The 26,704-nt window shown below is 37.3% G+C and overlaps 2 protein-coding genes and 1 long non-coding RNA gene across 4 annotated transcripts; 2 read left to right on the forward strand and 1 right to left on the reverse strand.

Annotated features, from left to right (window-relative positions):
* The first annotated feature begins 315 nt into the window (after positions 1-315).
* Positions 316-5,767, forward strand: LOC137045285 (uncharacterized). Its single transcript, XR_010898729.1, has 5 exons — positions 316-1,749; positions 2,652-2,783; positions 4,659-4,766; positions 4,845-4,950; positions 5,087-5,767. It is a non-coding gene; the product is annotated as an uncharacterized lncRNA (long non-coding RNA).
* A 214-nt stretch (positions 5,768-5,981) lies between these two features.
* Positions 5,982-8,061, forward strand: LOC137045478 (RNA-binding protein 25-like). Its single transcript, XM_067422120.1, has 3 exons — positions 5,982-7,528; positions 7,670-7,763; positions 8,013-8,061. Exons 1-2 carry the CDS (start codon positions 7,241-7,243, stop codon positions 7,760-7,762), a joined length of 381 nt encoding a protein of 126 aa, XP_067278221.1. The 5' UTR covers positions 5,982-7,240; the 3' UTR covers position 7,763; positions 8,013-8,061.
* Positions 8,062-8,432: 371 nt separating this feature from the next.
* LOC137045686 (RNA-binding protein 25-like) lies at positions 8,433-26,322 on the reverse strand. 2 transcript variants are annotated; one of them, XM_067422530.1, is made up of 19 exons: positions 26,137-26,322; positions 25,681-25,789; positions 25,535-25,584; positions 25,115-25,141; positions 24,540-24,713; positions 23,854-23,911; positions 23,351-23,511; positions 22,573-22,761; positions 20,269-20,352; positions 16,775-17,022; positions 13,362-13,473; positions 12,996-13,085; positions 12,054-12,127; positions 11,670-11,820; positions 11,203-11,596; positions 10,082-10,389; positions 9,854-9,952; positions 9,722-9,769; positions 8,433-9,277 (listed from the first exon to the last, which is right to left on the reverse strand). In XM_067422530.1, the coding sequence occupies exons 2-19, from the start codon at positions 25,769-25,771 to the stop codon at positions 9,185-9,187; spliced, it is 2,451 nt and encodes an 816-aa protein (XP_067278631.1). In that variant the 5' UTR covers positions 25,772-25,789; positions 26,137-26,322; the 3' UTR covers positions 8,433-9,184. The 2 variants fall into 2 exon arrangements, with proteins under 2 accessions (XP_067278631.1, XP_067278632.1); XM_067422531.1 differs by lacking the exon at positions 25,115-25,141 and having other exon boundaries at positions 26,137-26,321.
* Positions 26,323-26,704: the final 382 nt, after the last annotated feature.

The following is a 26,704-nucleotide window of genomic DNA, read 5'->3' on the forward strand; positions in this document are numbered from 1 at the left end:
GGAGAGTGCGATCTCTCTGTTGGTTATGTGATTGTTGTCATATTAATAAAAATATATAAAAACATGTATGTAATTAAAGTAAAAATGCTTGATAAACAGGCCTTTTGAATGGAAATAAATAACAAAAACGTTGGGTGTCTTGTTCATAATATTTGTTTTCATATAAAAGCAACAGAACTTAAATTACATCCAGTTTATCAGCAACACAGCGCACGAGTGTGAATCCCGCGATATCTGCAACTGATCTCGCAGGTGTCTGATCCACTACGAGAAGAGCGAAGTGTCCGGCTTGCCTGAACTTTTTTCACTCCTCCCCTCACTGCAGCCGCCTAGTCTCGCCTTTATTTCAGGCGAGGCAAGGCGCATCTCAAACAAGCCTATTATATCGATACAACTCCTCAATTCCTCTCCTCGTGGTTGTTCCAAGGGGGTAATCTAGCGCTCGGAAAGCGTTCCACCCCTAGGGGCTGCCATTGCTAACCAAGCCATCACCTGCTGTTAGCATCCCATTGACTCCCATTCATTTTTGAGTCACTTTGACAGTGAATAACTTTGCATCTGAGACGTTTAAAGACTCCATTTGTCCATTGTTTATTTCTAAAGAAACACGACAATGTATAAAAGGCTCCATTACCTTGTATCTTACACTATCGCCCCGCAGAAGCTGTTTTTGTAAAAAATAGGCTAATGATTGCGTCATAACCAACGCGACCCTGTCGCACAGTTGAGAAATTACCGTATAGACCTGAGGAGACGCTCGCAGGCAATCTTTTACTGTCTATGAGACAGTCGGGGGGACGTGGAGACATGTCCTGGAGACTAGTCTGATAAAGTCAAGGGGGAAGAATGGGGAGAAGCCCATAGTGAGCCAAAAGCAACTGGAGAAAATATTTAAACAACGTGATTCAGATTTCGCTTTCCACATCTACTAGAAGACTCACAGCTGTCAGACAGGAGGCTCACGTCACATCTACGTCGTCAAGCTTAGTCTGAGCCTGCGCAGTTCGCTCAGCCATCAGGAAGTGAGTGCCCCTAGGTTGACTTCATTCTTTCGCCGTTGACGTCAATGGGAACCCTCCGTCCATTTCTTTTACTGTCTATGGGTTGTTCAACAACGGTCCTGTCCGGCCTTCCGGGAGAGCATATCTCGCGAGATAATATCCTATCGCGGGATTTTGTAATATCGCAAGATGTATTAATAATAATAGATTTTATTTATAACGCACTATTACTATATATTGTTACTACATCTTGGCAGCACAGTTTTGGCTATCTTCATCCAACTCAGACCTAAATGGTGAATGGAAATGTATCTGTTTTACATAAAAATAAAAACGAATAGCCTAAAACTGATTGGAAAAAAATTACTAAATGCAGCTTTACAATCACTTAACCACATGGGCACTTTGTGATTATAATTAATTAAATGAGATAAAGTAAATATATTTATTTTGCATGCAAATTGTGTATTTCATAAAGATAATTTCTGTTTTTTTCCTGCTATCTCGCTTGACGTCAGTGGACGTCCTATTCACAACCTCTTAAAAACTACTTGGTGCACTTAAATTAATTATTGCAGTATTAACCAATGTGTAAGGTAAGCACAGCTTTTGCATATTTCACAAGGATTTCATAACATAATTAGGTGAGATCACATCCAGTCAACACAGAGGCCTGGTTTTACGACGAGTCTGACTGAAGTTGACGAGGAGGTCTGAAGCAGCTCCGTTTGGTCTTTTTTCTCCGCAGGTGAGATCATTCTTTAAATGGTAATTTTATATTTGTTTTGAAAGCATTACGTGTGGCGTTACGTTGTGTCCTTTCATCGAAAACGGTAAAAGTGCCTCTGTTATAGAGTACATTAACGCGTAAAGAATAACGTTTTTGTGACACATGAACATTATTAACAGTGTGTTTAAGTGTCTTGTATCGCGCAGTGTAAACAACAAAAGCAGTCTTTTTGCAGACTGAGGAGGGGGAGCGTTTAAAAACGTTTTATTCGCCCTAAATTTAGGTGTGAACTCCTTAATATGTACGTTGCGCACTGAATATGCGTCTGTCATGTCGTCATATCTGCGTCAAGAAAACAAACGCTGTAACGTTGCCAGCCGTTCAGTTATGACCGTTCAGTTCAAACATTGTGAAAGTGAGTAAAGGCTAATCTGAAAGTCCGCCTGTTTTACAATTCAGTTACCAAGTATTTGCGTACTGGCAGAGCATTCAGGTACTTCAGCTTGAAATAAGTCTTTATCAATTCATACTGCATGCTATTTTGGGATAAATAATTTCCTAAATATTTAATCTCTCTATGTTTTACTAATATAAATCTCTATTTTCTGTTCCCATTATAAATACTATTAGTTAATAATGGTGAAATAAATTCTAAACATGTCTTAATCTAATGTAGTACACCAAGTTCATTTTAAGATCCCCTATTACTCACAATAATCATTTAAATTATATAAGTTTATTTAATAATCAGATTAAATAAATATTTAAACTTAAATATAAATAATTTTACAACTTGAAACCCATGCCTTATAGACAGCTCTCAGCATAATCAAAATTAAGGGTAATTTCAAAATATTTTACTAATTTAAATTGTAGTGCATTACTGAATTTTGGAAATATTTTAAATCCCTTTTCAATAGACTTGACCCAGACCCCTGCAGTGTCAAGTGAAGGAAGCTCCTCTCGTGAGATGGCAAACTGTGACTCTGATGACACTGAGGGATGGAAGCCCTTCAGGAAAGCAACAGAATGCTGAAGATGAATCCAGAATTGTAAGTATCATTATATATTATTCTATGTGCAATACAAATTTTTACACATGACAAATGAACATGAAATATTAACACATTACTGGGCAACCACACAATATCTGCCTTTGTTTAGACCTGGAATTTACGTGTGATTGATTGTGTGTCTTGATTCATGATGACACATCAATCACTTCTGTTTTAATTCAAGATAATAAACTGCAAATAGTTAACGGTTTAGTTGACCCAAAAGTGTAAAATTGTTGTAATTTCTCACCGTCATGTCATTCCAAACTCAAAAATACTTTTAAGTTAAGCACTTTCTGTCCCTCCACTTGCAGTCCACGCAATTACCACTTTGACGCTTCAAAAATTAAAAAAGAGATCAAAAACCAATCCAAATTAACCAATCCGAGTGGTTTAGTCCAAAATTCTGAACAGACTCGATTGCTTTGTGATGTATAGATTAAAGGGTTGGTTCACCCAAAAATGAAAATTATTTCATTAATTACTCACCCCCATGTCATTCGACACCCGTAAGAACTTCATTCATCTTCGGAACACAAATTAAGATATTTTAGTTGGATGCTGATGGCTGAGAAAGGCTTCAGATAGGCCTCCATTGGCATTCAGTACATTCCCACTCACAAGACCCATAAAGGCACTAAACACATCGATACAAAATCCATCTACAGTAATTTCACGAAGCGATGAGAATAGTTTTTGTGGGCAAAAAAATAATCAAAATAACGACTTTATCCACCAAGTTATTGTCTTCCGCTTATGCCTCGGACGCTTACGCTTATGACGCAGATCCGCCGTTCGGATACATGGAGCGAGGAACTTTTTTTAAAGTGTTTTCTTTTTCCTAAAGCACTATCAGTATAGAATTCAACAGATTAGATATGCGCATCTTCCCTTCCTCTGCTTGTAAACAAAGTTCTTCGCTTCTGGGTCATGTGTCCGAACGGTGGATCTGCGTCATATTCTCGCGCATGCTTCGTGGTGCTTTGTGAGTTCACGTCCGAGGCGTACGCGGAAGACAATAACTTGTTGGATAAAGTCGTTTAGATTTTTTGGGGGGCACAAAAACTATTCTCGTCGCTTCTTAAAATTACTGTAGAGCCGCTGGACTTTGTAACGGACTTTGTAACGAGGTTTTTAATGGCTTTTATGGTTCTTGTGAGTGTAAATGTACTGAATGTCAATGGAGGCCTATCTGAGGTCTACCTTTCTCAGCCATCAGCTTTCAACTAAAATATCTTCATTTGTGTTCCGAAGATGAACGAAGTTCTTACAAGTGTCGAACGACATGAGGGTGAGTAATTAATGACATTTTTCATTTTTTGGTGAACTAACCCTTTAATGTAAACTTTTATTCACATATAAACATTAATCAACTAACAACTATTAATCAACATTCTTTAGAAGAAAAATAAAATTTACTAAACTGCTTGATTCCTTTGGATTAGTTTTACGGTGTCTTCATGAAGTTTTTGAAGTTTCAAAGTGGCAGTTGCGTAGCTGGAAATGAAGGGACAGAAATCTCTCTGATTTCATCAATAATATCTTCATTTGTGTTTCAAAGATGAAATTGTGTTGCAGGTTTAGAACATTAGGGTGAGTAATTAACAGAATATTTTTTTTGGGGTGAACTAACCCTTTAATAAAATAATGTGGCCTAGACCCTATCAAAACAATCAAATCTCAATGCGTCTTGGGTGTGATTACACCTGTACTTGAGTTGTTTACTTGTGTGTCACCCAAGATGAATGTTAATGCCAGGTGTGAGTGAACGGCGCTACTCTGACAACAATTACCAAAATGGTTCCTGAGAGATATGGTTGTCATTATGCTATGTAACTATTTGATGATGAACTTTGTTTTTTGTTTGTTTAGATTTTTGGTGAGAAGACCTCAGTTAAGTTCCTGGAAAGGCTTTCCCAAGACCTTCAAGGACCTGACTGACGGAATCTGCTGTGAAAGAGGATGAAACCAATAATTCAGGTTCGACTATAGTTCAGAATAAGATTATCTATATATATTTATGCATTTTTTGCTGAAGTTGTCACATCTGTTATTTAGAATGGTGCAACGATCAATTCAGCTCATACTTCCTTTGATTCCACCATCACCAAAAGACTGTAAGAGACCTGAAAAGATGTCCTCATATCAAGCTGTCATCAAAAAGGTAAATTTGGACATTTGTCACTTCCTATTGTCTGACTCAAAATATTGCCAGTTAGCTTGATTGTATTGTGGAAAACTAATATAAAGACGGTCAGTTGAATAGATGACTGAGTGTTATTTTTGTCTTTGATCTTTAGGCAGAGACTAAAGAACACATTGATTGAACTGAAGAGACCACACAGCCATTCCTGCTCGCTGATGGGACAGAGGAACCGCGTTTATTGATGCTACGCAACTGTCGAGTAGCTTTCTGCAATCTTGCTCAAATCTACGTCCAGGCAAATTTGATGATTTTACACGTTTAATTAACTTTTATTTGTTTTCTGTGCAACACCTCATGAATGTGATTGACTAATTGATCTTTACCGCTTTGCCCATTTGTCTGAAGATTCTTGATTTTATGTCTGATCTTGTACATTAACATCATATGATAGTGTACATTTTTTTGCACTGAACAGAATACTTTATTATTAACACTAATAGTGTAATCCAATGGAATAAAATCAACACAGTTAAACACCCATAGTGTAAAAATTAAACAACAATTGTAAGTGTAACATTTTACACTCACGGTGTAAACTATAAACACTATACTCAACACTATAAACTGTACTTTTTACACTGTCTAGATTGGGACCATATGATCCGAAGGAAAGTTAAAATTAACACTAAGTGTTAATTTAACACTGCATTTTTACTGTGTATATAAACAGGCAGGTGGGAAACTGGCTCCGCAGTCGACAATCTGGTGATTCCTAATGTTGGACACTGAAAAGTGAAATGATAAAGGCCAAAATCTATGATGATGATAGTAATAAAATAATGATAATGAAAATCGTCTAGTAATTCTCTTGGTTATGGATTGATTGATAATTGAACATCATCAGACAAATAATACAATATGATAGTTTTTATGCATTTATTACAAAGACATTAGCCAACTATTTTCATAGGCTAGGTTATTATATATAATAAATATTTTTATATATAAAATAGTTAAGTGCACAGTCAGAATTCCTCACTGTTCTCCTGTTCATTTTACTTAACAAACGCGTGTGGTTGCACGCGTTTAAGCTTATCAAGCAGGCATAAGCTTATTTGAAGGCAAAATATAAAAAAGATCTTGCAACCTGGAGAAAAAACAAAACAAAAACTACTAGACAAACTTTAGGCTAGATTTAACCTCGAGTCACAATTTATAAAAAGGTTTAAGACTATTTGTTGTTTAGTAAAATGGAAAACATTAGCCCAAACACAATCTATTATTGCATAACAATACTTAACACTTGAAATATTTAAAATTATTTTATACTCCTTAATATCAAGTTTGTCAAAACACTTTGGGTGGCTTTCACACAAGGTCCCTCCTTTCTGATGATTGCTACTGTCTCATATGACTGGACATTTGAGAGGTTATGTGATTTTGATGACACCCCACAGCTTCAGATAATCCATAGTTTCACTGACATTAATATATTTATGTTGGACCTACAAACACTACAACTTAGGTGTCCCACATTAGGCACATTTAGGGCATTTCACCCTATATTATGTCCAGTGATATGGAGTGTTCTTGGCTCTTAGCTTTACCAATATACAAAGGTGAATTAATATAACAACAAAATATAGGCTTTCATCTCAGGCATCATCTTAATTTTGCTTTAATGTGAACATGATTAATCTGTTACCTAAGTCTGTAAAATATTTCGGGATACTTTAGAATTATTATGTCTCACAGTGGACATCCACCTACGATGACAATTTCAGCCCCCTCCATGATTTCCAAGTGGGAGAACTTGCAAAATAGCACGGTGTTCAAATACGTATTTTCTTCACTATTTATTTTTAACATTATTAATGTCTTTACCATCAATTTAATGTGTCATAATAAATAGAAATATTAATTAATACAAATAAAATAAAAAACTTGCTCCAATCTTTAGAATGGAATTTTAAATTCAGATTAAGATTTAGTGAAAACTTTAGCAGTTACGTCAGCCTAAAACACTTAGCAGCGACTTGATTCAAACTTAGTTTTTTTTACCCTTAGGGGTGATTCGTTATTATTATTAATTACTGACAGGTGACATCATGAAAATATTTGCATACTGGATTGCAGTTGTTTTTTTTATTTTACATTTACATGCTGAATTGTGATTGGTCTTGTCTTCAATGTTTATATTTAACCATCTATGGCCATTTGCCCATCATGTCATTTAAATCACAAAAGTTTTCCTTCTCTTTCAAATTAAATTACTTTTTGTCTCTCAGGGGCTGCAGGAAGTCCTAAAATGCCGCAGGCAGTAAGACGAAAGGCTCTTGCTGTGGTGGGCAGTGTCTTTAATAAATTTGATGATGAAGAGACAGAGGAAGCACCCAAGAAGAGGAAGCTGGTACCTCTCGATTACAGTGAGGATGAGAGGGGAGGTCTTAGCCTAGATGGAGCTGAAGTCACAGGGTCACGGCCTGGTGTAAACACAGAAGAGAAGAGAAAAAATATTAAGAGTCTGATTGAGAAAATTCCCACAGTCAAACAAGAGCTGTTTAATTATCCACTGGACTGGAACATGGTGGACACGGTGAGGGACAAAAATCTATTAGACAAGCCATCATTGACTGCTATAAATTGCTGTTTTTTCTATAATGTGGCCTGTAATTACTCAGCCTAGATATTGAGAAGTAACGTGTGTGTAATGTATTGCATTCTATTTCCCACACAGACATTGATGGACAGAAGGATCCGCCCCTGGATCAATAAGAAAATCATACATTGGAGAGGAGGAAGCCACACTCATGGACTTTGTCAGTTCTAAGGTATGTTTGTGTCTCTATCTGGGTGGTAATGTTGTCTGCAGCGGCGTAGCAACAAATTTTGGGCCCTGGGTACAAACCATCTCGCTGGGCCCCGTACCATGTATGTGTATGTATAGAAAACTGACTTCTAAGGGCCCCCTCCTGCCTCGGGCCCCGGTTACTCTGTACCCTTTATCCCCCCAGTCCGACGCCCCTGGTTGTCTGCTCTCCTTTCTTGGCATCAGTTAGATTTTTTTTGTCTTTTTGCAGGTCATGGCTCACAGCACACCAGAGGGAATTCTGGATGATGTTGCCATGGTAAATAGCACATGGAAGAGTGTACACACATACACACACACACACGCACAAAATTTGTAAAGTGAGTAAATGTAAAAGTCAGTATCATATTTCTTCCCCAATTCCGTTGTATTGTATTGTATTGTATTCTATTATAGTAGAACCTATTTCTTGTATTTGTGAAATAATTTTCATGACACTTAAGCACATTTATAATTACCCCAGAGCCAAAAATCTTAATACAGTTAGTATTATACTGGTTTAACATGGCAGTTTGAAAACTCAAAGCAACTTGTATCTGCATAATTATATAAAACAAAACAAACTAATAATAATAATAATAATAATAATAATAATATTAATAATGAGACAAAATTAGCAAACAAGTACTAGTTCCAGTTTAGAAAATCAAACATTTTAATATTTCAAAGTCAAAGCAATCACCATGGAAACAAACTTCAAATGGGCTGGTATGTGCAAAATACACCACATTCAAAACCACTGCTGCAAAACCAGACAAACTTGGAGAAAATCATCACAGGTATGGCTTCATTTAGCTTGTTTACAATGAGATATTTAATCCCTATTTAAACATAATTGTTTTGTTGATACAGCATACACACAAAATATTATCATACTTTTCTGCAATGAGGCAGGTAGACAGTAAAAATCAACTGAACTCATGCAAATAATAAAAGAAAAAAAAGGTACGCTGATTGAACTTGGTTGTACTAAAATTGAGACTTAAGAGAAGGAAATAAAACCTACAACTAAGTCAAATGGATTTTCTTTCATAATCTGGGCATGAAAGAAGCTTTCAAATTTTGCACCATTTTGGCAATGCATTCAAACCAACTGGAACATGCCTATTATACACACACACACACACACACACACACACGCACAACCTCACACCAGTGTACACAGGCATTCACACACACAGGCATTCACGCACACACACAACCTCACACCAATGTACACACGTGTGCACACTGTGCAGTTAATCGTCTGGAGTATATAGGAAGAGTTGAAGTGCATCAGTCTGTGGCATTCAGCCACTTTACTTTAATTTAAAGACTCTAAAAGCAGGAGAAGCCAGGTTCACTTCACCCTCTCTCCAGCTTGCTTCTCTCGCTCATTTCATGTTATTTTACCAGGCCGATTTTCTTGGCTTCTGTTTCGTAGATCAAAAGTCTCCACATTTTCACTATAAACACTTCCGCTTCTTCATCCAGTACCTGTAGAAAACACATTTCTGATTATCCACACAGTAAAAGGGTGAATGTCACAAAAACATGTCCCAGTCACAAAATTGTAAGGGAAAAAAAAACTGTTACTGTGTATTCATACATTTATTATCACTAAGTAATATTAATGATCTACATGCACTTTACGTTATTTTTCTGCCACTGATTGTACCTATATTGTACCTTACTATATTGTACCTTACTATGAAGCATTTACAAATATTTAAATGAAATCACATTTTTATATTTTTTATAGTAATATGGTTAAAATATAAAAAAGTAATGCATTACTGGAATGAGAATAATCATTGTGTAGGATTTAATAAGATTTTTGGTACTGTGGTAATTATAAATGTGCTTAAGTGTCATCAAAATAACTCCACAATGCAAGAAATAGGTTCTACTATAATAGACATGCTTCCAAGTGCTATTTACCATGGCAACATCATCCAGAATTCCCTCTGGTGTGCTGTGAGCCATGACCTGCAACAAGACAATATAAATCTAACTGATGCCAAAGAAAGGAGAGCAGACAACATAACCACCCAGATAGACACAAAAACATACCTTAGAACAGACAAAGTCCACTAGTGTGGCTTCCTCCTCTCCAATGTATTCTATGATTTTCTTGTTGATCCAGGGCCGGATCCTCCTGTCCATCAATGTCTGTGTGGGAAAAGGGGTGCAATACATTTCACACACGTTACTGTTCAATATCAACAGGCCACATTACAAAAATAGACTGCAATTTAAAGCAGTCACTAATGGCCTGTCTAATAGCTTTTTGTCCCTCACCGTGTCCACCATGTTCCAGTCCAGTGGATAATTAAACAGTTCTTGTTTGACTGTGGGAATTTTCTCAATCAGACTCTTAATATTTTTTCTCTTCTCTTCTGTGTTTACACCAGGCCGTGACCCTGTGACTTCAGCTCCATCTAGGCTAAGACCTCCCCTCTCATCCTCACTGTAATCGAGAGGTACCAGCTTCCTCTTCTTGGGTGCTTCCTCTGTCTCTTCATCATCAAATTTATTAAAGACACTGTCCACCACAGCAAGAGCCTTTCGTCTTACTGCCTGCGGCATTTTAGGACTTCCTGCAGCCCCTGAGAGACAAAAAGTAATTTAATGTGAAAGAGAAGGAAAACTTTTGTGATTTAAATAACATGATGGGCAAGTGGCCATAGATGGTTAAATATAAACATTGAAGACAAGACCAATCACAATTCAGCATGTAAATGTAAAATAAAAAAAACAACTGCAATCCAGTATGCAAATATTTTCATGATGTCACCTGTCAGTAATTAATAATAATAATGAATCACCACTAAGGGTAAAAAAACAAAGTCTGAATCAAGTTGGTAATCTAATCTAAATGTAAAATACCATTCTAAAGATTGGGGTCAGTATTTTTTTAAATAAATTAATACTTTTATTTATTATGACGCATTCAATTGATGGTAAAGACAGTGATAATGTTAAACAATATATATATTTCAAATAAATGCTGTGCTTTTATGCTTTCTATTTATCAAAGAATCCTAAAAATATATAAAAATTAGAAATGTTTCTTGAGCATCAAATAAGCATATTAGAATGATTTCTGAAGTATCACTGGACACCAAAGACTGGAGTAATAATGCTAAAAATTCAGCTTTGCCATCATAGGAATAAATTATATATTTTTAAATATATTACAACAGAAAACAGATATTTTAACTGTAATAATTTCCCCATTTTACTGCTTTGACTGTATTATCATTATTTTTTTTTATTTTTTAAAGAAAAAAGCATAAGAGTTCTTTCAAAGACATTAAAACAACCTTACTTGACCCAAACATATTGTACATCAGCTAAAATGCTGTTGCTGTTGTGGCAGTTCCTTACAGATAGCCAAGTCATTTTAAAAACACACATACCTAGTTTTAGACTGAGGCCTATTTTAGGCCTGAGCTCTTCTGTGGGTGGGACCTCATGTGAAGAGTTCTCATGGGGAGCGATGATGCCACGAGGTGAATCGCTGTTGGGTGTGAGGGGTGTAGCATTTCCACTTGCTGAAGAGACAGAGGGTGCCGTGGTAACAGGTCTAAGTGTGGGCTTCAGGCATGGCTTGGCCTCTCGGTCATCATCATCATCATCATCATCATCATCACCTTCCTCTTCCTCTTGGTCAGTGATGTTATTGTCCGAGGAGCATGGCTCCTTCTCCACACCTCCTTTTCTCTGATGCTCTTCACGAGAGATGTGCAGCACCTCCTCAATCTGCTCTTGCTTTAGAGGAGGTTGACGCTGCTTCTCGGCCTCCTGCTCAATCTGTAAGGCAAAAAACACACACAGTTACACGCAGACATCAATAAATGCAGACATAAAAACACACACACCGTACCCTCTGAAGTTCAGCATCAGGATCTGGATGTCCTTCTGCGAGGAGTCTCTGTCTGATCTCCTCCAGCTCATCTTTCTCTCTTTTTCGGTCTCTCTCATCTAATTCCAGCTCTTTCTCCCTATCTCTCAATCGTTTCTGCAACGCACTGCCCCTGAGAGAGAAAAAGAGAGAGCAAGACAAATAAAAAATACAGGGTTACAGATTTAATAAAACAATAACACAATATATGAGGTTTTCTTCAACTATGGTCACCTAAAATGTAAAATAAAAATATTTTTTACACTTTTTGTGTAATTTTACAAACCTTGAAAATGGCAACAAGGCGAATTAAATTACCCTGACATGTAAAATAGCAGTAATACCACCATTTCTATAAGTTTGTACCTGTAGTATTTAGGATCATCTCTGTCATCGTCATAATCCTCAAGGAACTCTTTCAGGCGCTTGGCTTCTTTAGTCTGAAGGAAAACAGAATGCTTTACTTGCATTATTTACTCTTGCCACAAGTGACATATTGAATATTCACAAAATATCTAAGCTCATTTTAAGAGGCTGTTTCTTAAAGAGTGTGTCAGGCTTATTTACACCTTGTACTATGACTTGACAATATGTCAGTGTTGAAAAATGTTTTAGTAAAATGAGCACTACTATTTAAAACCTTTAAAACCTTGTAGACATTAAAGAATTTATTATATATATATATATATATATATATATATATATATATATATATATATATATATATATATATATATATATATATATATATATATATATAAAACATTAAATAATAAATTCTGGTCTTTTAGACTTTATATACATCAAAGAATTCAGAATAAAAATGTATCACACCACGATTTAACATTGATAATAATAAATGTTTATTGAGTAAAGGATCATGTGACACTAAAGACCGTATTAATGCCTAATAAAATTCAGCTTTGCCATCACAGGAATAAATTACATTTTAAAATATATTAAAACATTAATTTTAAAATGCAGTCTTGGTGAGCAAGACTTAAAAACATTTAAAAAATCTTGGGGACCACAACCTTTTGAATGATAGCACAAGTAAACATGTATACTATGTATTATTATATTGGTGCATATATAAATAATCTTGAACATAATTTAAACATTTTCCTATGCTCATTTTCTATTTAAAAAAATATGGAATATCTGATTGGTTGAAATGATAGTTTATCCGAGTAAGAAAAGGAAAAAATGAAGCCTTTTCAGCACAAATACGTGTATAAAAAAAAAACCCTCATGTACAGTATATAAATACACTGATATAGCTAATAGTTTTTATCCATTTGTTTTTACCATCTCTCTGTGTCGTTCCTCATCTCTCTCTGTTTCTTTACTGTAATCCCTTGCTTTTTTCCTTTCTCTGATCTCCCAGTTTTTCAGGCGCTATGAAAGACAAACATCACAATATTTTACTGTGTTCGATTTCAAGTATAATTCTGTTTGTCCTGCATTTGAGAATAAAGGAGGTCAGATGATTTAGAAGAAGGATACTACAGAGCTCCAGAGGCAAAAGCAGTGCTCTCTGGAAATGGCACATAATGACACTTATTTTGACATGACCATTTAGAGAAAATAAAATTCTTAATTTGCAAAGAGCAAGGAAATCATGTTTTCTGGGATCTTCCTTTATAGACTTCAAGAAAGATAAAGATTTCAAACCTCCTGATAGGCTGCCTCCTTTTCACGTAGCTTCCGCTCCAGTTTCCGTCGTTCGTACGCCTCCTCCTCATCTTCCTCTCGCTCCCTTTTCTTCTCTTCTCGACTCTTCTCCCTTCAACACAAAATCACGCCCACATACAACATTTATTCTGTACATTAGAAACTAGCAATTACACTACTTCCAGAAGATAAACAACACTTACAAAGAATAAAGAGACAAATCATTTAGACAAAGCTTTTAGATGGAACTCTAGAAAAACAACTTTTAAAAAAAGATTCTAAAATTATGTACTCTATTCATTAAAGACCCCATGAAATGGGTTTACAAATACTAAAAATATAAGGTATTTATTCTCTGATGTACAATTTTCTTAGTGTATTGTATGTCCTTTTTATTTTTTTGTGAAATATTTTTTTAATTTGTCATATTTATTTTATTTATTTATGAACTACTGTTGCATATGTTCTGTACATTCTTTGTCATGTTAAGCACAACAAGAAACACTGCTTTAAAGTTATTATACAAATAAAGTTATTATTTTGGTTTGTTTGCTTGTTTTCCCAGAAGATTAAGACCATACACTAGGCAAACAGATGACCTCTTTGGCCCCATTTATGCTGCATGGTTCAAGTGACCCAATTCTGATTTTTCCTCTCATGTGGCACAGATCGGATATGACATGTGAACGTGTAAGCAGTAAAAAAACGCATGAATTCCGATATCCTCAGATCGGATTCAGGCCTCACTCATATGTGGTAATAAATCCGATATGATTCAGATGCATGCATTAGCGTCTGCCATGTAAGCGGTCAAATCGGATTTTCCCAGTAAATGCGAGTCGTACGTCATTGAAAAAAGGACGGAGGCGAATGACGTCAACTCAGGTGAACACAAACTGCGATCCAGTGTTGCCAAGTCTGCGGTTTTCATGCGGAATTGGGCTACTTTAACACAGTTTTGAGTTGCTCTGCAAAGGGCTCTCCTCTTTTTCTCTCACAAAAAATCTATGTTATCTGTTTGGGAGCTTGGCCTTCTTCGAGGAGAGTCTCGCTCCCCTCGTGGTTCGGTCCCACTTATGCCAAGGTGGTCTGGCGGCTCAGATCATGGACATCCCAAATGGAGCTTGCAGAGGAGCTTAAGACGGACCTGTCCCTTTCTCAGAATTCACTTGCAGGCTCCGATACCTTTACTCGGGACCCAGAAGCACACTGCACTTTTATCCGCCAAGGTGAAGACCTGATGTTGCCGTCATCTATCTAAGGCATCAAGGTCCCTTAAGGGCCCAACATTGCTCTCCAAGCTCAATAGACTAACATCTAACATAGTGGGCAAAGCTTAGGTGACCACGGGTCAGGCCAGGGCATGTATGCATATGATGACCAGCTTGTAGGAATACCAGACTGACCTAGATGAAGGCAAGGGTGTGAGGCACTGTGAAAGAGTTGCCATTGGCCACTCAATGGCAGCTATGGTGGCTATCGAGAGGCACGCATGGCTAAAATTTTTGGGAATAAAATAAAAAGATAGAACTATCCTAGAACTTTCCTTTTGGATGCCTCACTTTCCCTTTCTGGCCTCTTCAGCGACGCAGTCAACACTGTTGTTGAGAGGTTCCAAGAGGCCAAAATGCAAGCAGCGGCATTCCAGAGGTTCATCCCTCCCCGGAGCCAGGCCCAGGGGTGCCGCCAAGGAACAGCTCAAGCTGGCAGCTCTCTCCTTGCATCAGCAAAAGAAGCCTCTCGAGCCTCCCCTTACAGAGACTCAGGGTCAAGATGGCACTCAAGGCTCAGGGTCAAGAAATCAGTCTGCTACCCCAGTCACACTAGGTCTTTTCGGGGCACAGCAGTTTCCAGAGAGCCCACTACGCAGTGGCTGCCCAAATCCATTGTGGCACTGGAATACTCGCTCAGAGGAAAGCTATAGAGCTGTGTGTTGAGTTGTTCCCTGCTTCAGGGCATCAAACTTACTACTCAGAATAGACCAGAGGTCAGTCTTGAGAGACTTTTTTGGCAGCATGGACGTTTCTGCTATAGAGAAAGAGTACAGAATACAATTTGATTCTCGTCCATCTTGATTCAAGGGAGTACTATCCACTATAGTTAGCCCAGAGCAGGTTCAGGTGCTGGAACAGGAGGCTTGTTCTCTCTTGGTTAAAGAGGCCATAGAAAATATCCCTCTTCCAGAGAGAGATTCCAGGTTTCATCTTATATCTTCAGCAGTACGTCCCCATACTCTGAGGACATTCAGATTCAAGATGTTGACCAAGTGTACCAGTATCGGGTTCTTCATTTCTTGATTGAGGTTGGGGAGATTGGGGTTCGTTATAGAGAGGTTGTCCTCGCCCACATGAGGTGCTTGGCCTAAGACTGAACTCCAAGAAGAGTGTGCTTTCTCCACTAAAGAGGGCCACTTTTCTAGGAGTAATTTGGGACTTGACTACCATGCAAGTTAGTCGATCCTTTAAGCTGGAGACAGGATCAAATTAGGCCATGTGGGCTATGTGCAGATGCCTTTAAAAACCTAGTGATGTGGAAGAAGCCTTGGTTTTGTCACAAGGACCTGTGCTATGGGCCACTTGTCATCGCAAGAAGCTAACAACAGATGCGTCCCTGCTTGGGTGTGGCCCTAGACAGCCTCTCAACTCGGGATCTGTGAAGAGGTCATTATCACTCATTGCACATAAATAGCTTGGAGAGGATGTCTGTATTTCTAACACTAAGGTACTTCCTCCCAGGCCTCAGAGGCTATCATGTTCAACACATCGGTAGCATTATACATAAATCATCAGGGGGGTTTGCTGTCACACCCTTATTGCAGACTGGCACACCAGATCCTCTTGTGGTCCCAGGGCAGCTCTCCTTGAGAGCAATATAAATCCCAGGGCACCTGAATCAGAGAGCAGACATCATTTCGAAGCAGAGGCTAAGGCCTGGGGAATTGAGACTTCACTCCAATGTGGTGGAGTTGATTTGTATCAGGTTCTGACTGTAACCATGGTTCCCTGAGTCCCCTTGCCTGTGAGGTACTTGGTTCAGCCAATCAGAAGCTGTTCTGTTCCAGTTAACCTTTATAGCTCAAGTGGTACAGGGTGACATTAACATTGCAGTTAGTTTGAGATGTGTTTAGATGCAACCACGCAGAAGCGTACTCATAGCGTCATCACTGAAATTCAGCATCTCATTACCTTCTCAGGGAACCAATGTTACAGACGTAACCTGAGGGGATTTCATAATGTGACAATAACAAGGAATAGGCTTTCGCTACACATTAAGTGATGAATCTCTAAGTGAAATAAATGGCAAAATACAATTTTTCATCTTGTACATGGTCATAATTTGCACACCTTTATTAGGTAATGTGTCAGTCAAAAGATCAAACACAGATTTTTGTAAAGATTCTATAGTATACACACCTTGATCTGCTTCTGTCTTTACTGCAATCACGACTTCTCTCTTTCTCCCGCTCTTTCTCCTTTGTTCTTTCACGCTCGCGGTCTCGCTCTCTCTCTCGCTCCTTTTCTCTCTCTTTCTGTCGCTCTCTCTCCCGCTCCTTCTCTCGCTCTCGGTCACGTCGTTCTTTCTCTCGCTCTCTCTCTTTATCTCTTTCTCTCCTCTCTTTTTCAATCTGCTGTTTTTCTTTCTCCTTCTCCTCCTCTAGTTTCTGCAGTGTTCCGGTGGGGAAAGAGAGAGATTAGTTCATGTAAGTGTGAGAACACACATATAGAACAAGAGCAAAGTTCCAGAATCTCCCTGGAAACAGAATGAGGTTTAAAATAATGAAGCCAGTGTGATGAAAATCTCATGATTTCAGCACTTACATTCAGATGCACACACAGTATTCCTCTCCCATATAAAGTTTCATAGTACACATTTTATTGGATACTTCAGTAAAAACATCATCCTACATGAATACCGACTATTATTTATAGATTCATAATTTTGATGGCAGATAAACAGACCACACTTCACTAAAGATACTTTTTCTCTTTGTACTGTTTCTCTTTCAATTGACAGTTGTTTGTGGAAGATATTTCTCTCTGTGGTCAGAGATTGCTTCATTGCCAGAAATTACATTAAAACTAGATGTAAGGAGGAAAGGTGGATCAGTTCACATACATACAAATATATTTAAACATTCTCCCTACCAGGGTTGCTGTGACACCATTTCTCTAGTCTGTACCAATAAGAGTTGAATTCTCAATATCAATTTCATTACCACAGCAAATCTAATATGCTTTATAAATACACTACATTCAAAAGTTTTGGGTAAGATTTTTTTCATTAATTTATTCATATTTTATGCTCTCCAAGGCATCATTTATTTTAAAATAGTGATATGTAAAATTTATATTCTAATCTTTATTAGATTAATGAGGGGTTTAATCTTTTAAAATGTAATTGAATTCTGTAATGACAAAATTTAATTTTAGCAGCCATTACAACAGTGATTTGGCTGGTACTTTTGATCAATACATTGTCGCTGATTAAAAGTATACATTTCTTTCCACACAAAAAAATGAATAAAAATCTTGCTGACCCAAACCGTTTAAATGGTAGTGTATGTATATTATATATTATATATACATTAGGACACACACACACACAATTATAGAAAAACAAACCTATTTGCACACTTTACACACATTCAAAATAAAACAATGGAAAGGATTTTTAGCCTAATTCCTGGAGTAAACAGAAGTGTTTGATTAATATTATTAACATTATACACAGTAACATCAATTTGGCTGCATTTACATCACAAAGAAATGTATGTCCATTCCTATAAAACTGACCCTTTAAATGATTACCTCTCCAAAATGTCCATTTTGACCAAGAAGTGACCGTTCACACACAGATATACGCACCTGTCAGCCAGACAGCCCTTGGGTACCAATTTGACTTGTATTATTACACTCTTTGATGTTAGTATCGACCTGGTACATCCTTAATCTGTAAAAACCCAGTTTATTTCTCTCATTGTGCAACAGTGGATTTTAAAGTAGTATTCATTATTTCCATTCACTGATCATATTTTAAATCCGTTTTGCAGAGATCTGTAATATGTACCAACCAAATACATTCACTTTGGCAAAATGAATGAAATCAGAGAGGTGGAGTCTTACCCAAGGGTCGTCTTCTGATGTCCCTCAGGCCTCAGTCGACCAACAAATATAAACAAATAAACACAAAATACAGACGCTGACCGTCCAGAGGCAGAGAGGCTGCAGCATTTCAAATAGATGTAACAATAGAAGAGATATTGAATGATTACTGTGGAGATCAACTCTCTTCTCTGAATGGTGAACGCTAGGAAAAGAGGAAATGGAAGGCAAAACAAAGAGAGATGTAAAGATAAGATAGACAGGGAACTGTATGGGACTGACTTTTATTTCACTGAATTTTAATGAGCCAATAGTTTGGGAAACTTACCAATGAATAAATTATTTGATTATGATTTATTTTGTATCTCTTAATTTGAGGTGGGTCTTGACCATAATTTTTATTATAATTAAGGTTCCACTTATAATGGTAAACAGGTTTTGCTAAAAAATAATCTGTCCATACCCACTTTCTACCCTCTCTCTGACCCTAGAGTCATTTTTTCTCCTGTGTCTTTAAGACTAAAGGCCCTCTTCACGTGTTTTACTGAACTTGTTAATAAGTTGCAGGTTTGGTCAGTATTTTTTTAAACTATAAATTGGTCCTCATTTTCAATAAGTCTCTTGGTAAATCCAGCATTACATTGTTAAAACATTAGAGATGTTTTAACCATTCCGTTTCATATATTAATAGGCAAATTCAATCTGATAATGTATCATTTCGGTTGTAATGTATCACTGTATCAAATGTAATATACCAACAGAAAAACAACACAAAAGTAATAGATAGAAACAGAGAGAAAGAGGTAATGAAACAAGACAGAAATATGACTTACCTGAGCAATCTTCAGCTTTGTGCGTGCTGTGAAATGGCGCCCCCCTCAGACTGCAGTGAAAAATACTGCAGTGGTTATTCGGTACTGCATTTCTCACCAAAACCACGTTTTTAAACAGAGGAATCACAAAGGTTTACTAAGCTCTGCCCACACAACATCTTCCAAAAATATGGTTTATCGAATAACTTCCGCTGAACATACACACTCAGGATTATGGTTTGTCTCCTGAGGTCAAGATATGAAAGTGTGTTACATTTCAGTGGGTCATTTTAACACTACAGCATCCTCAGTGCAGCATTTCTGAGGCCCAGAGCCAGTTGCGCCTTTGTGGATCCTCGAGAAGGGGGCGCCCAAGATATGAAGAATAGAAAAGAAGGCTCATACTTACATCCTCTATTCCAGCAACTTTTTCCAAAGCTCTGAGATTCATCTTGCTTTAGTCACCATATGACCTCTACCGTAATGGTGGGGTTTAATGAACAGATTAGCTTTAGAGGGAGGTTTGCAGTTCGTTCATGCACTTTTTTGTGTGGTAAAAATAGCCTGAACTGGTCCTGCCATCTGCAGCCACTGTTTCTCTGAATGGGAGCAATCTAAGAGGCTTCTGCCCTATCTTTTCTATAACCATTCTAGAGAACAGCTTCTAATGCTGTCATCTAACACATTTTTAAGCCTCCGTTTTGTTAGATCTTACGCTTAGATGCTGCCAGATGGGGAAAAAACACAACAAAAGTGGCATTATTTGTAATAAATTGTAATGATGTTTCTTGTAATGCCCAGAACAGCTGTCTAAAATGGGCAGGATATGTTAAAAGTGGTACTACAGATTTATTTGTGTGAATTTACTCTATTCAGGTGTAGTTTCAATTAAAAAAAATGTGGGTTAAGAGAACTCTAGATGTGGCCGTCTTCAGTCCACAGACTAGGCTAAGAAGAGAAGAGAGAGAAGGGAGGTGAAAAGGAGTGTGTTACCTTGTGTGTGTCTCTGAATTTGCTAATCTCTCTGGAAATCAGGTCTCGCTTGTCATCCTCCAGCTCCATGGCATTTATATCATCCTGGGAAAAATATTATAGTAACAGCTATTAGTCCACCTTAGCAGTAGCAGTAGCATAAAAAAAAGAAATTTAAGAGCAATAATCACAATTAGTTTCCAGACCTTCCAGAAGAAGTAAAGTGCAACCAAAATGAAAATTATGTCACCATTTATTCACTCATGTTGTTCAAGAAAGATAAGACTGTTTAACACAAAATAATTTTTTTAAAGGGGGGTGAAATGCTGTTTCATGCATACTGAGCTTTTCACACTGTTAAAGACTTGTATTCCCATCTTAAACATAGACAAAGTTTCAAAAACTAATGTTGGATGTTTGATGGAGTATTTCTGTGTCAAAAATACTCCTTCCAGTTTCTCACAAGTTTCCGAGAGTTTTTTTCGAGTATGGGTCGGCTTGACGTCGATAGAGCGGAAGGTCCTTGTATGGGCCGTACGGGCTCTTCTCCCGGTAGGGTGCGCGCGCACGTGACTAGAGCGAGAGAGGAAATGCACGCCCATAAACACTCGCTCAGGTGCAGATCCAGTGACAGTCAACGCTTCAGCACAGCATTCCGGGAAGGCAGCGCTGCATTTGAACCGATTTGAACGCAGAAATTACGGGAAGCTTCACAACATAATTTCAGTCGCGTTGCAAAGTGGATTTCCATGGTCACTGCTGTCACAGGACTTCACCAAATCATACCAAAGAAGTGTGTTTTTGACGGAGCGGTCCCAGCGATAAAGGTTCGGTCCTGCTTTGGAAGCAGCCGGTGAGTAAAACTGCTTCAAATGTCTCTGCTGTTGTCTATCGTCACGTGAGTAAACATCAGTAAACGACACGATCGCATGCTTCGTCATTCAAATTCACTAATGGACTCCATTGTTGTTCTTTGTATAACGTTACACTAGTCTGACGTGCAAAACCGTTTTGCTTGCTACTGCTAAGGTTTATTTGCATACAATAGTCCATAAACCGAATCATGTCCTCATAAACTGTGAGTAAACACACACAAATGTTGACAAGGCCACTAAATACAGTACATACCACAGAGACGGACGTCCTGCTGTTACTGTTTCTCCTGTTCAATTTATTTAAGCCTCCGAATGTGATTCTGGATCATATATGTATTAGCTGAATTCGATCGATAGCCATGGGTTTCTCCACGCTTGAGGACGTCAACACATTGTGCGTATTCGTCATTCTTTAGCTCCGCCCACACGATACGCCTCCAGGCGCTCGTTTTTTTCCAGAAAGACTCGGTACAGCCTATATTTCTTTTATAAATATAATAAAACTAAAGACTTTTTGGAGATATGAAGGATGCAATACTACTCTATAGGTACTCAAGATTGACATGAGATTGACTGAAACTGAGTGTTTCAAAAATAAACAATAAACAAACACAGACAATATGACTTAAAAGGGACATATTATGCCGCTTTTCACAAGATGTAATATAAATCTCTGGTGTCCCCAGAATGTGAAGTCTCAGCTCAAAATACCCCCCAATCATTTATTATAGCTTGGCAAATTTGCACCTATTTGGGTGTGAGCAAAAAATGGCAGTTTTGTGTGTTCCTTTAAATGCAAATAAGCTGCTGCTCCCGTCTCTCTTTCTAGAAGAGGGCAGATCCTTCACACGAGCTTTAGATACTCCATCAACAATAAAACAGGTGAATCCCAGTCAACCAAAATGTCTATGGAGACTCATATGTTCGTTGGTACATCCAACAACAGAACATTTGTAATGAGCAGACGCAGATATTGCAATACTCTAGCAAGCTGACACAGCGGGTAAACAGAAATGGTGGCCTCTGTGCTTCTCACTCAGGGGTGTGTCTATGCTAAAAGGGCAGATCATCAACAGTCATGGGTGGGTTTTCCTACTCTTACGTAGGAGTAGGGGAAAATATGAAGCGGCATGCTATGTGAGATTGATAATGATTGATGGGATTATTTTTTTTAAACTATTGGGTGGATTTTTACCATTATAGGCTGGTTGTTCACACACTGCAGGCACACAGTGTTCAAACACCTTATAAAAGTGAAATTTGTAAATAGGCTTTAAGTCATATGATAACTTATTATGAAAGTAAGTAAGTGTTCAGAGTTAGGAACTACGTGTGAGTGAATAAATGATGTCAAAATTTGTTAGCTAAAACTTTCTGATGTCCTAGTATTTCAGTGGTCATTATGACAGGCCTGCCAGTATGGTTATATACATAGTGAGAGCAAAAATACCTCCTTCTTCTCTTTACGTTTCTTCCGCTGATGGGCTTCAGCATCCTGTGAGGAAGCTGAGAGTTCGCTGGAGTATTCCCGGATCAGGCTGTCTATGGCACCCTTCACCATCTGATCACGTCGCTTCGTCTCCTCATCCAGAACCTCTTCCTCCTCTTCATCTTTAGGCTCTTCCGCAGTCTGAGGAGCCTGTATAGATGTATTATCACTTTTCACACAAAAAAACCTCCTCTAAATAGGGAAATTCTCTGGTCAACTTTAGACTGACAGGATCCCCAAAAGCTCTTTTAATCAATGAACCAGGTGAGGAGCATTCAAATTAAACTTTAATATTTTAGTATGCCACTGTTTGGGGTCAGTAAGTCTCTTATTCTGACCAAAGCTGCATGAAATATTATTACAATTTAAAATAACCATTTTCAATAATAACGCATTTTAAAATGTAATTTAATCCTGTGATGTCTTCAGTGTCATATGATTCTTCAGAAATATTCCTAATATGCTGATTTGGTGCTTAAGAATCATTTCTTAGCATTATCAAATGTTGAACAGCTGCTTCATATGTTTGTGGAAACATGATACATTTTTCCAGCATCCTTTGATGAATAGAAAGCAGCATTTATTTAAAATATTTTGTAACATTATTTTAGTAATATTGTCATTATTTTCATTGATGAAAATATGAATTTCTTTGGAAAAAAAATCCCTACTGACCCCAAACTTTTAAAATGTGGAGTATGTATTGAATCGATTTAGCAGTTCTGAAACTCCATCTTACCCCGTTTCGCCTCCTCTGACTGGCCTTCCAGGTCTCCAGCTGGGCTTTGGTCTTTGCATCCACCTTCACAAGTAACTTCTTATCACCAACTTGCATCTCATGAAGCAATCGGAGAGCTCTCAGCGTGGACTCTGGCTCTTTGTACTCACAGAAACCAAATGCTACAAACGCAAATAAACATTTAATAAGTTGACAAAATAGGGTCAGACAGGCAACACAAATTAAGATAGCTAAAGAGCTGATCTTTTTAAACATATTATTGATCTTGTTACTGCTTTCTAGGATATAAACACAGAGCAGAGGACACTTGTCTAAGAAAGCCCCTGTTTACAATTATTTAAAAAGTAAGCGAGGAAAGGGAATCTTCTGAAAATTATTCAAAATCAGTCAAAATAAATGTGAAAATAACCAAGTCTGTAAAACTAGCATGGCTAGAGCTAATAAATAAGATGTTTGTTAATAATGGTGGTGATGCACTGAGGATTATTAGTGTTACTTTATACCTTGCAGTTTTCCAGAAGCCCCCTGAACTCTTTTCCAGCTGAGGACCAAACCACATTTCTGCAGAAGAGAAGAAAATATATGTTGCTAACTATGAAAACATCATGAGCTAAGTGCTACAAAACACAGACATTCCCAAGAACATTAGATTAAGAAATGGATGGAAATCAACTTAAAGGGATAATTCACCCAAAAATGAAAATTTTGTCATTTTAATAAATGATTAAGATATTTTTGATCAATGCACATACTATACATAGAGCTCATCAAATGTTGTAAAGCTCGACTGTACTTGCTTGCTCGTGCATCAAGCAAAGCACATTTGAGCTTCTGTTCACCATATTTGATGTGTTCTTATATGTACACTGATCAATGTTTTTATATGAATAAAAATGTCAATTCAATCTGTTCAGAAGACTTGGATTAAACGCTTTTTTCTTATGGATTACTTAGTATTTAGGAACTTTTGAAGCATCAAAGTTTTGGGTGAATGGACTTTCATTGGATGAATACAACTGTCAGATTTTTTTGTGTTCCAAAAGCCTTATGGGTTTGGAACAGCATTAGGGTGACTAAATTATGATAGAATTTTCCTTTTTTTAGAGAACTTACCATTTAACAGTGTCTATATTTAATATTAAATATAAATGTGCAGACAAAGTTGGTGAATAAAGTCCTCAACACTTACTGCCAACAACTGCCGCACCAACATATCTGAGGCCTTTTCTGAGATGTTTCCCACAAACACTGTGGTGGTCGGCCCTGTGCTGGTTCCCGTACCTTCCTCTGGGTCCTTGTTACGGGTGGCAATGGTCTCCTTAGTCACCTTCTGAACCACAGGCATTGCAGTTTGGACCAAAACCTGTGATACATTTTAGGGACAATTAGTAGTGATTAATTCACAGCACGTAATAGACTATACCTGGCTCACAGATCCGTGCATCTGAATTTGAAACCAGGTTTGTTGTTTATTATTTGAAAATGTAAGCATACTGCACCATAAGACGGTCTCTCTGTAATTAGAACCTGTGAACTGCATAGCCTATAAGATAACATCCAAACCCCTTTTCCCCCTTTCTTTTTAAAGGTTAATTTATTGGGAATATACATACAAGTGTAAAATATGGAAATGCACTATAAATAACAGCACATTCCCTTTTTTAACAATTAACAATTTATAACAATTAACAAGAAAAGGAAGAGCAAAAAATAGATAAAAATACAAATAAAAGTAAATTAAATTAAATTAAATACAGAAATGACCATTGCCCCCCACCCCCTCACCATCATCTGCATGGTTTGTTTCCCAACATTAACATTGTTAAAAAATATAATAATAATAATAATAATAATAATAATAATAATAATAATAATAATAATAATAGTAATAATAATAATACAATAACCAATGACAAATCATAAAGGAAAATAACAGAAGTCCAGAAGTAAAACAAGAAAGAAGAGGGGAGGGGGGTGAATATGTAAATTAGTCATTAGTATATACAATTTTTTCATTTAGAAATAAACAGTACACATGTACAGCACAATAACAGAATATAAGAAAAAGTTACACCTACATGTTCTCTCATCGTGGTAACGGGGTTAATATTCAAAACAGATATTTAGACTAAATTCTAGCTCCCAGGAAACCAAAATAAATATTTCGGCAGTCTTGTTACATACCGCTGGAGGGGGAGTCATCATTCCTACAGGCATTGGGATTATTTGACTTGCTGAGGAAAAGATAAATGAATTGTGAATAAATGAAGATAAATAATGTCAAAAGCACTCCATATGGCTATATGAATGGCCCTCTAATCTTCGTGTACCTGTAGGGACAGGGGTGGGAAAGCCAGCAAACTGTGTGGGGGAGATGCCAGGGGGTAACTGCATCTGGTTCAAGTGAGGAGGGAATGACATCTCTGCTGACACACCGATCTGTCAGAGAAAAATGTTTAAGTGTTTAGCCATACAAAGTCATATAACTGGGATTTCACTAAAATATATACATTCATTAAAAATATACAGGTCATGTAGCAAACATAGGATCTATGCAAACTGTCTAGCATCCTATGAAAGCCAGTTATATTTTACCCAAGACATTGTGCGGAGGAAATACTGTGCATGCATCAAACCCCACTGCATCCACGTTTATTTTAAAAGCAAAATAAAATTACTACACTCAATTATACCCTAATTAGACTAGGAGGCCGGTCAGAACACCAGCTGGAAAATATATATATATTTTAATATATTATTTGTTGTGTGTTTAATATAAGACTCACCAAATTCGGCTTTAGTATCAACTCCGCTGATAATAATGTGTCCTCCTATCCGCCACAGGAATGGATATACAACTCCACGGTCAATAAAACAATGTTTCTCTTTTGATTTGGTCATGCGTTCCTCTGATAATAACGAGCATCCATAGAAAACCCAAAGAAATATCGTCATTGACAGGAATGGCAGTTTAGCATGAACTTCTGTAACAGATGGGCGGGGCTTATAGTGACCTGATAGGGTGGGTTATGCTTATAATTATCGTGTTTTCAGTCTTTATTGACCATTCTCAATAGTGATTATTAAATTTTGTGTGATTATTTGGGTGTAAATCATTGTCTAAGAATGCTGCTGAAATAGCACGATCGATGGCGGCCTTGATACCTTTCTCCAGCGCAAGTCATTATTATCCTTGAATAAGGCCACGGTATTTATTCTGATAGATTATGCGGATGTTTATTTGTATGTATGATTACATTGTAGTTAAAATTAATGTATTTATTTGAATGTAGTTTTTTTAGATTAATAATGTGCTCAGTAGGACAAAACCACTATAGGATCCTTTTTGAGCCC

The sequence above is a fragment of the Pseudorasbora parva genome, chromosome 17 (assembly GCF_024679245.1).
Source record: "Pseudorasbora parva isolate DD20220531a chromosome 17, ASM2467924v1, whole genome shotgun sequence".
In the NCBI taxonomy this organism is placed as follows: Eukaryota; Metazoa; Chordata; class Actinopteri; order Cypriniformes; family Gobionidae; genus Pseudorasbora; species Pseudorasbora parva.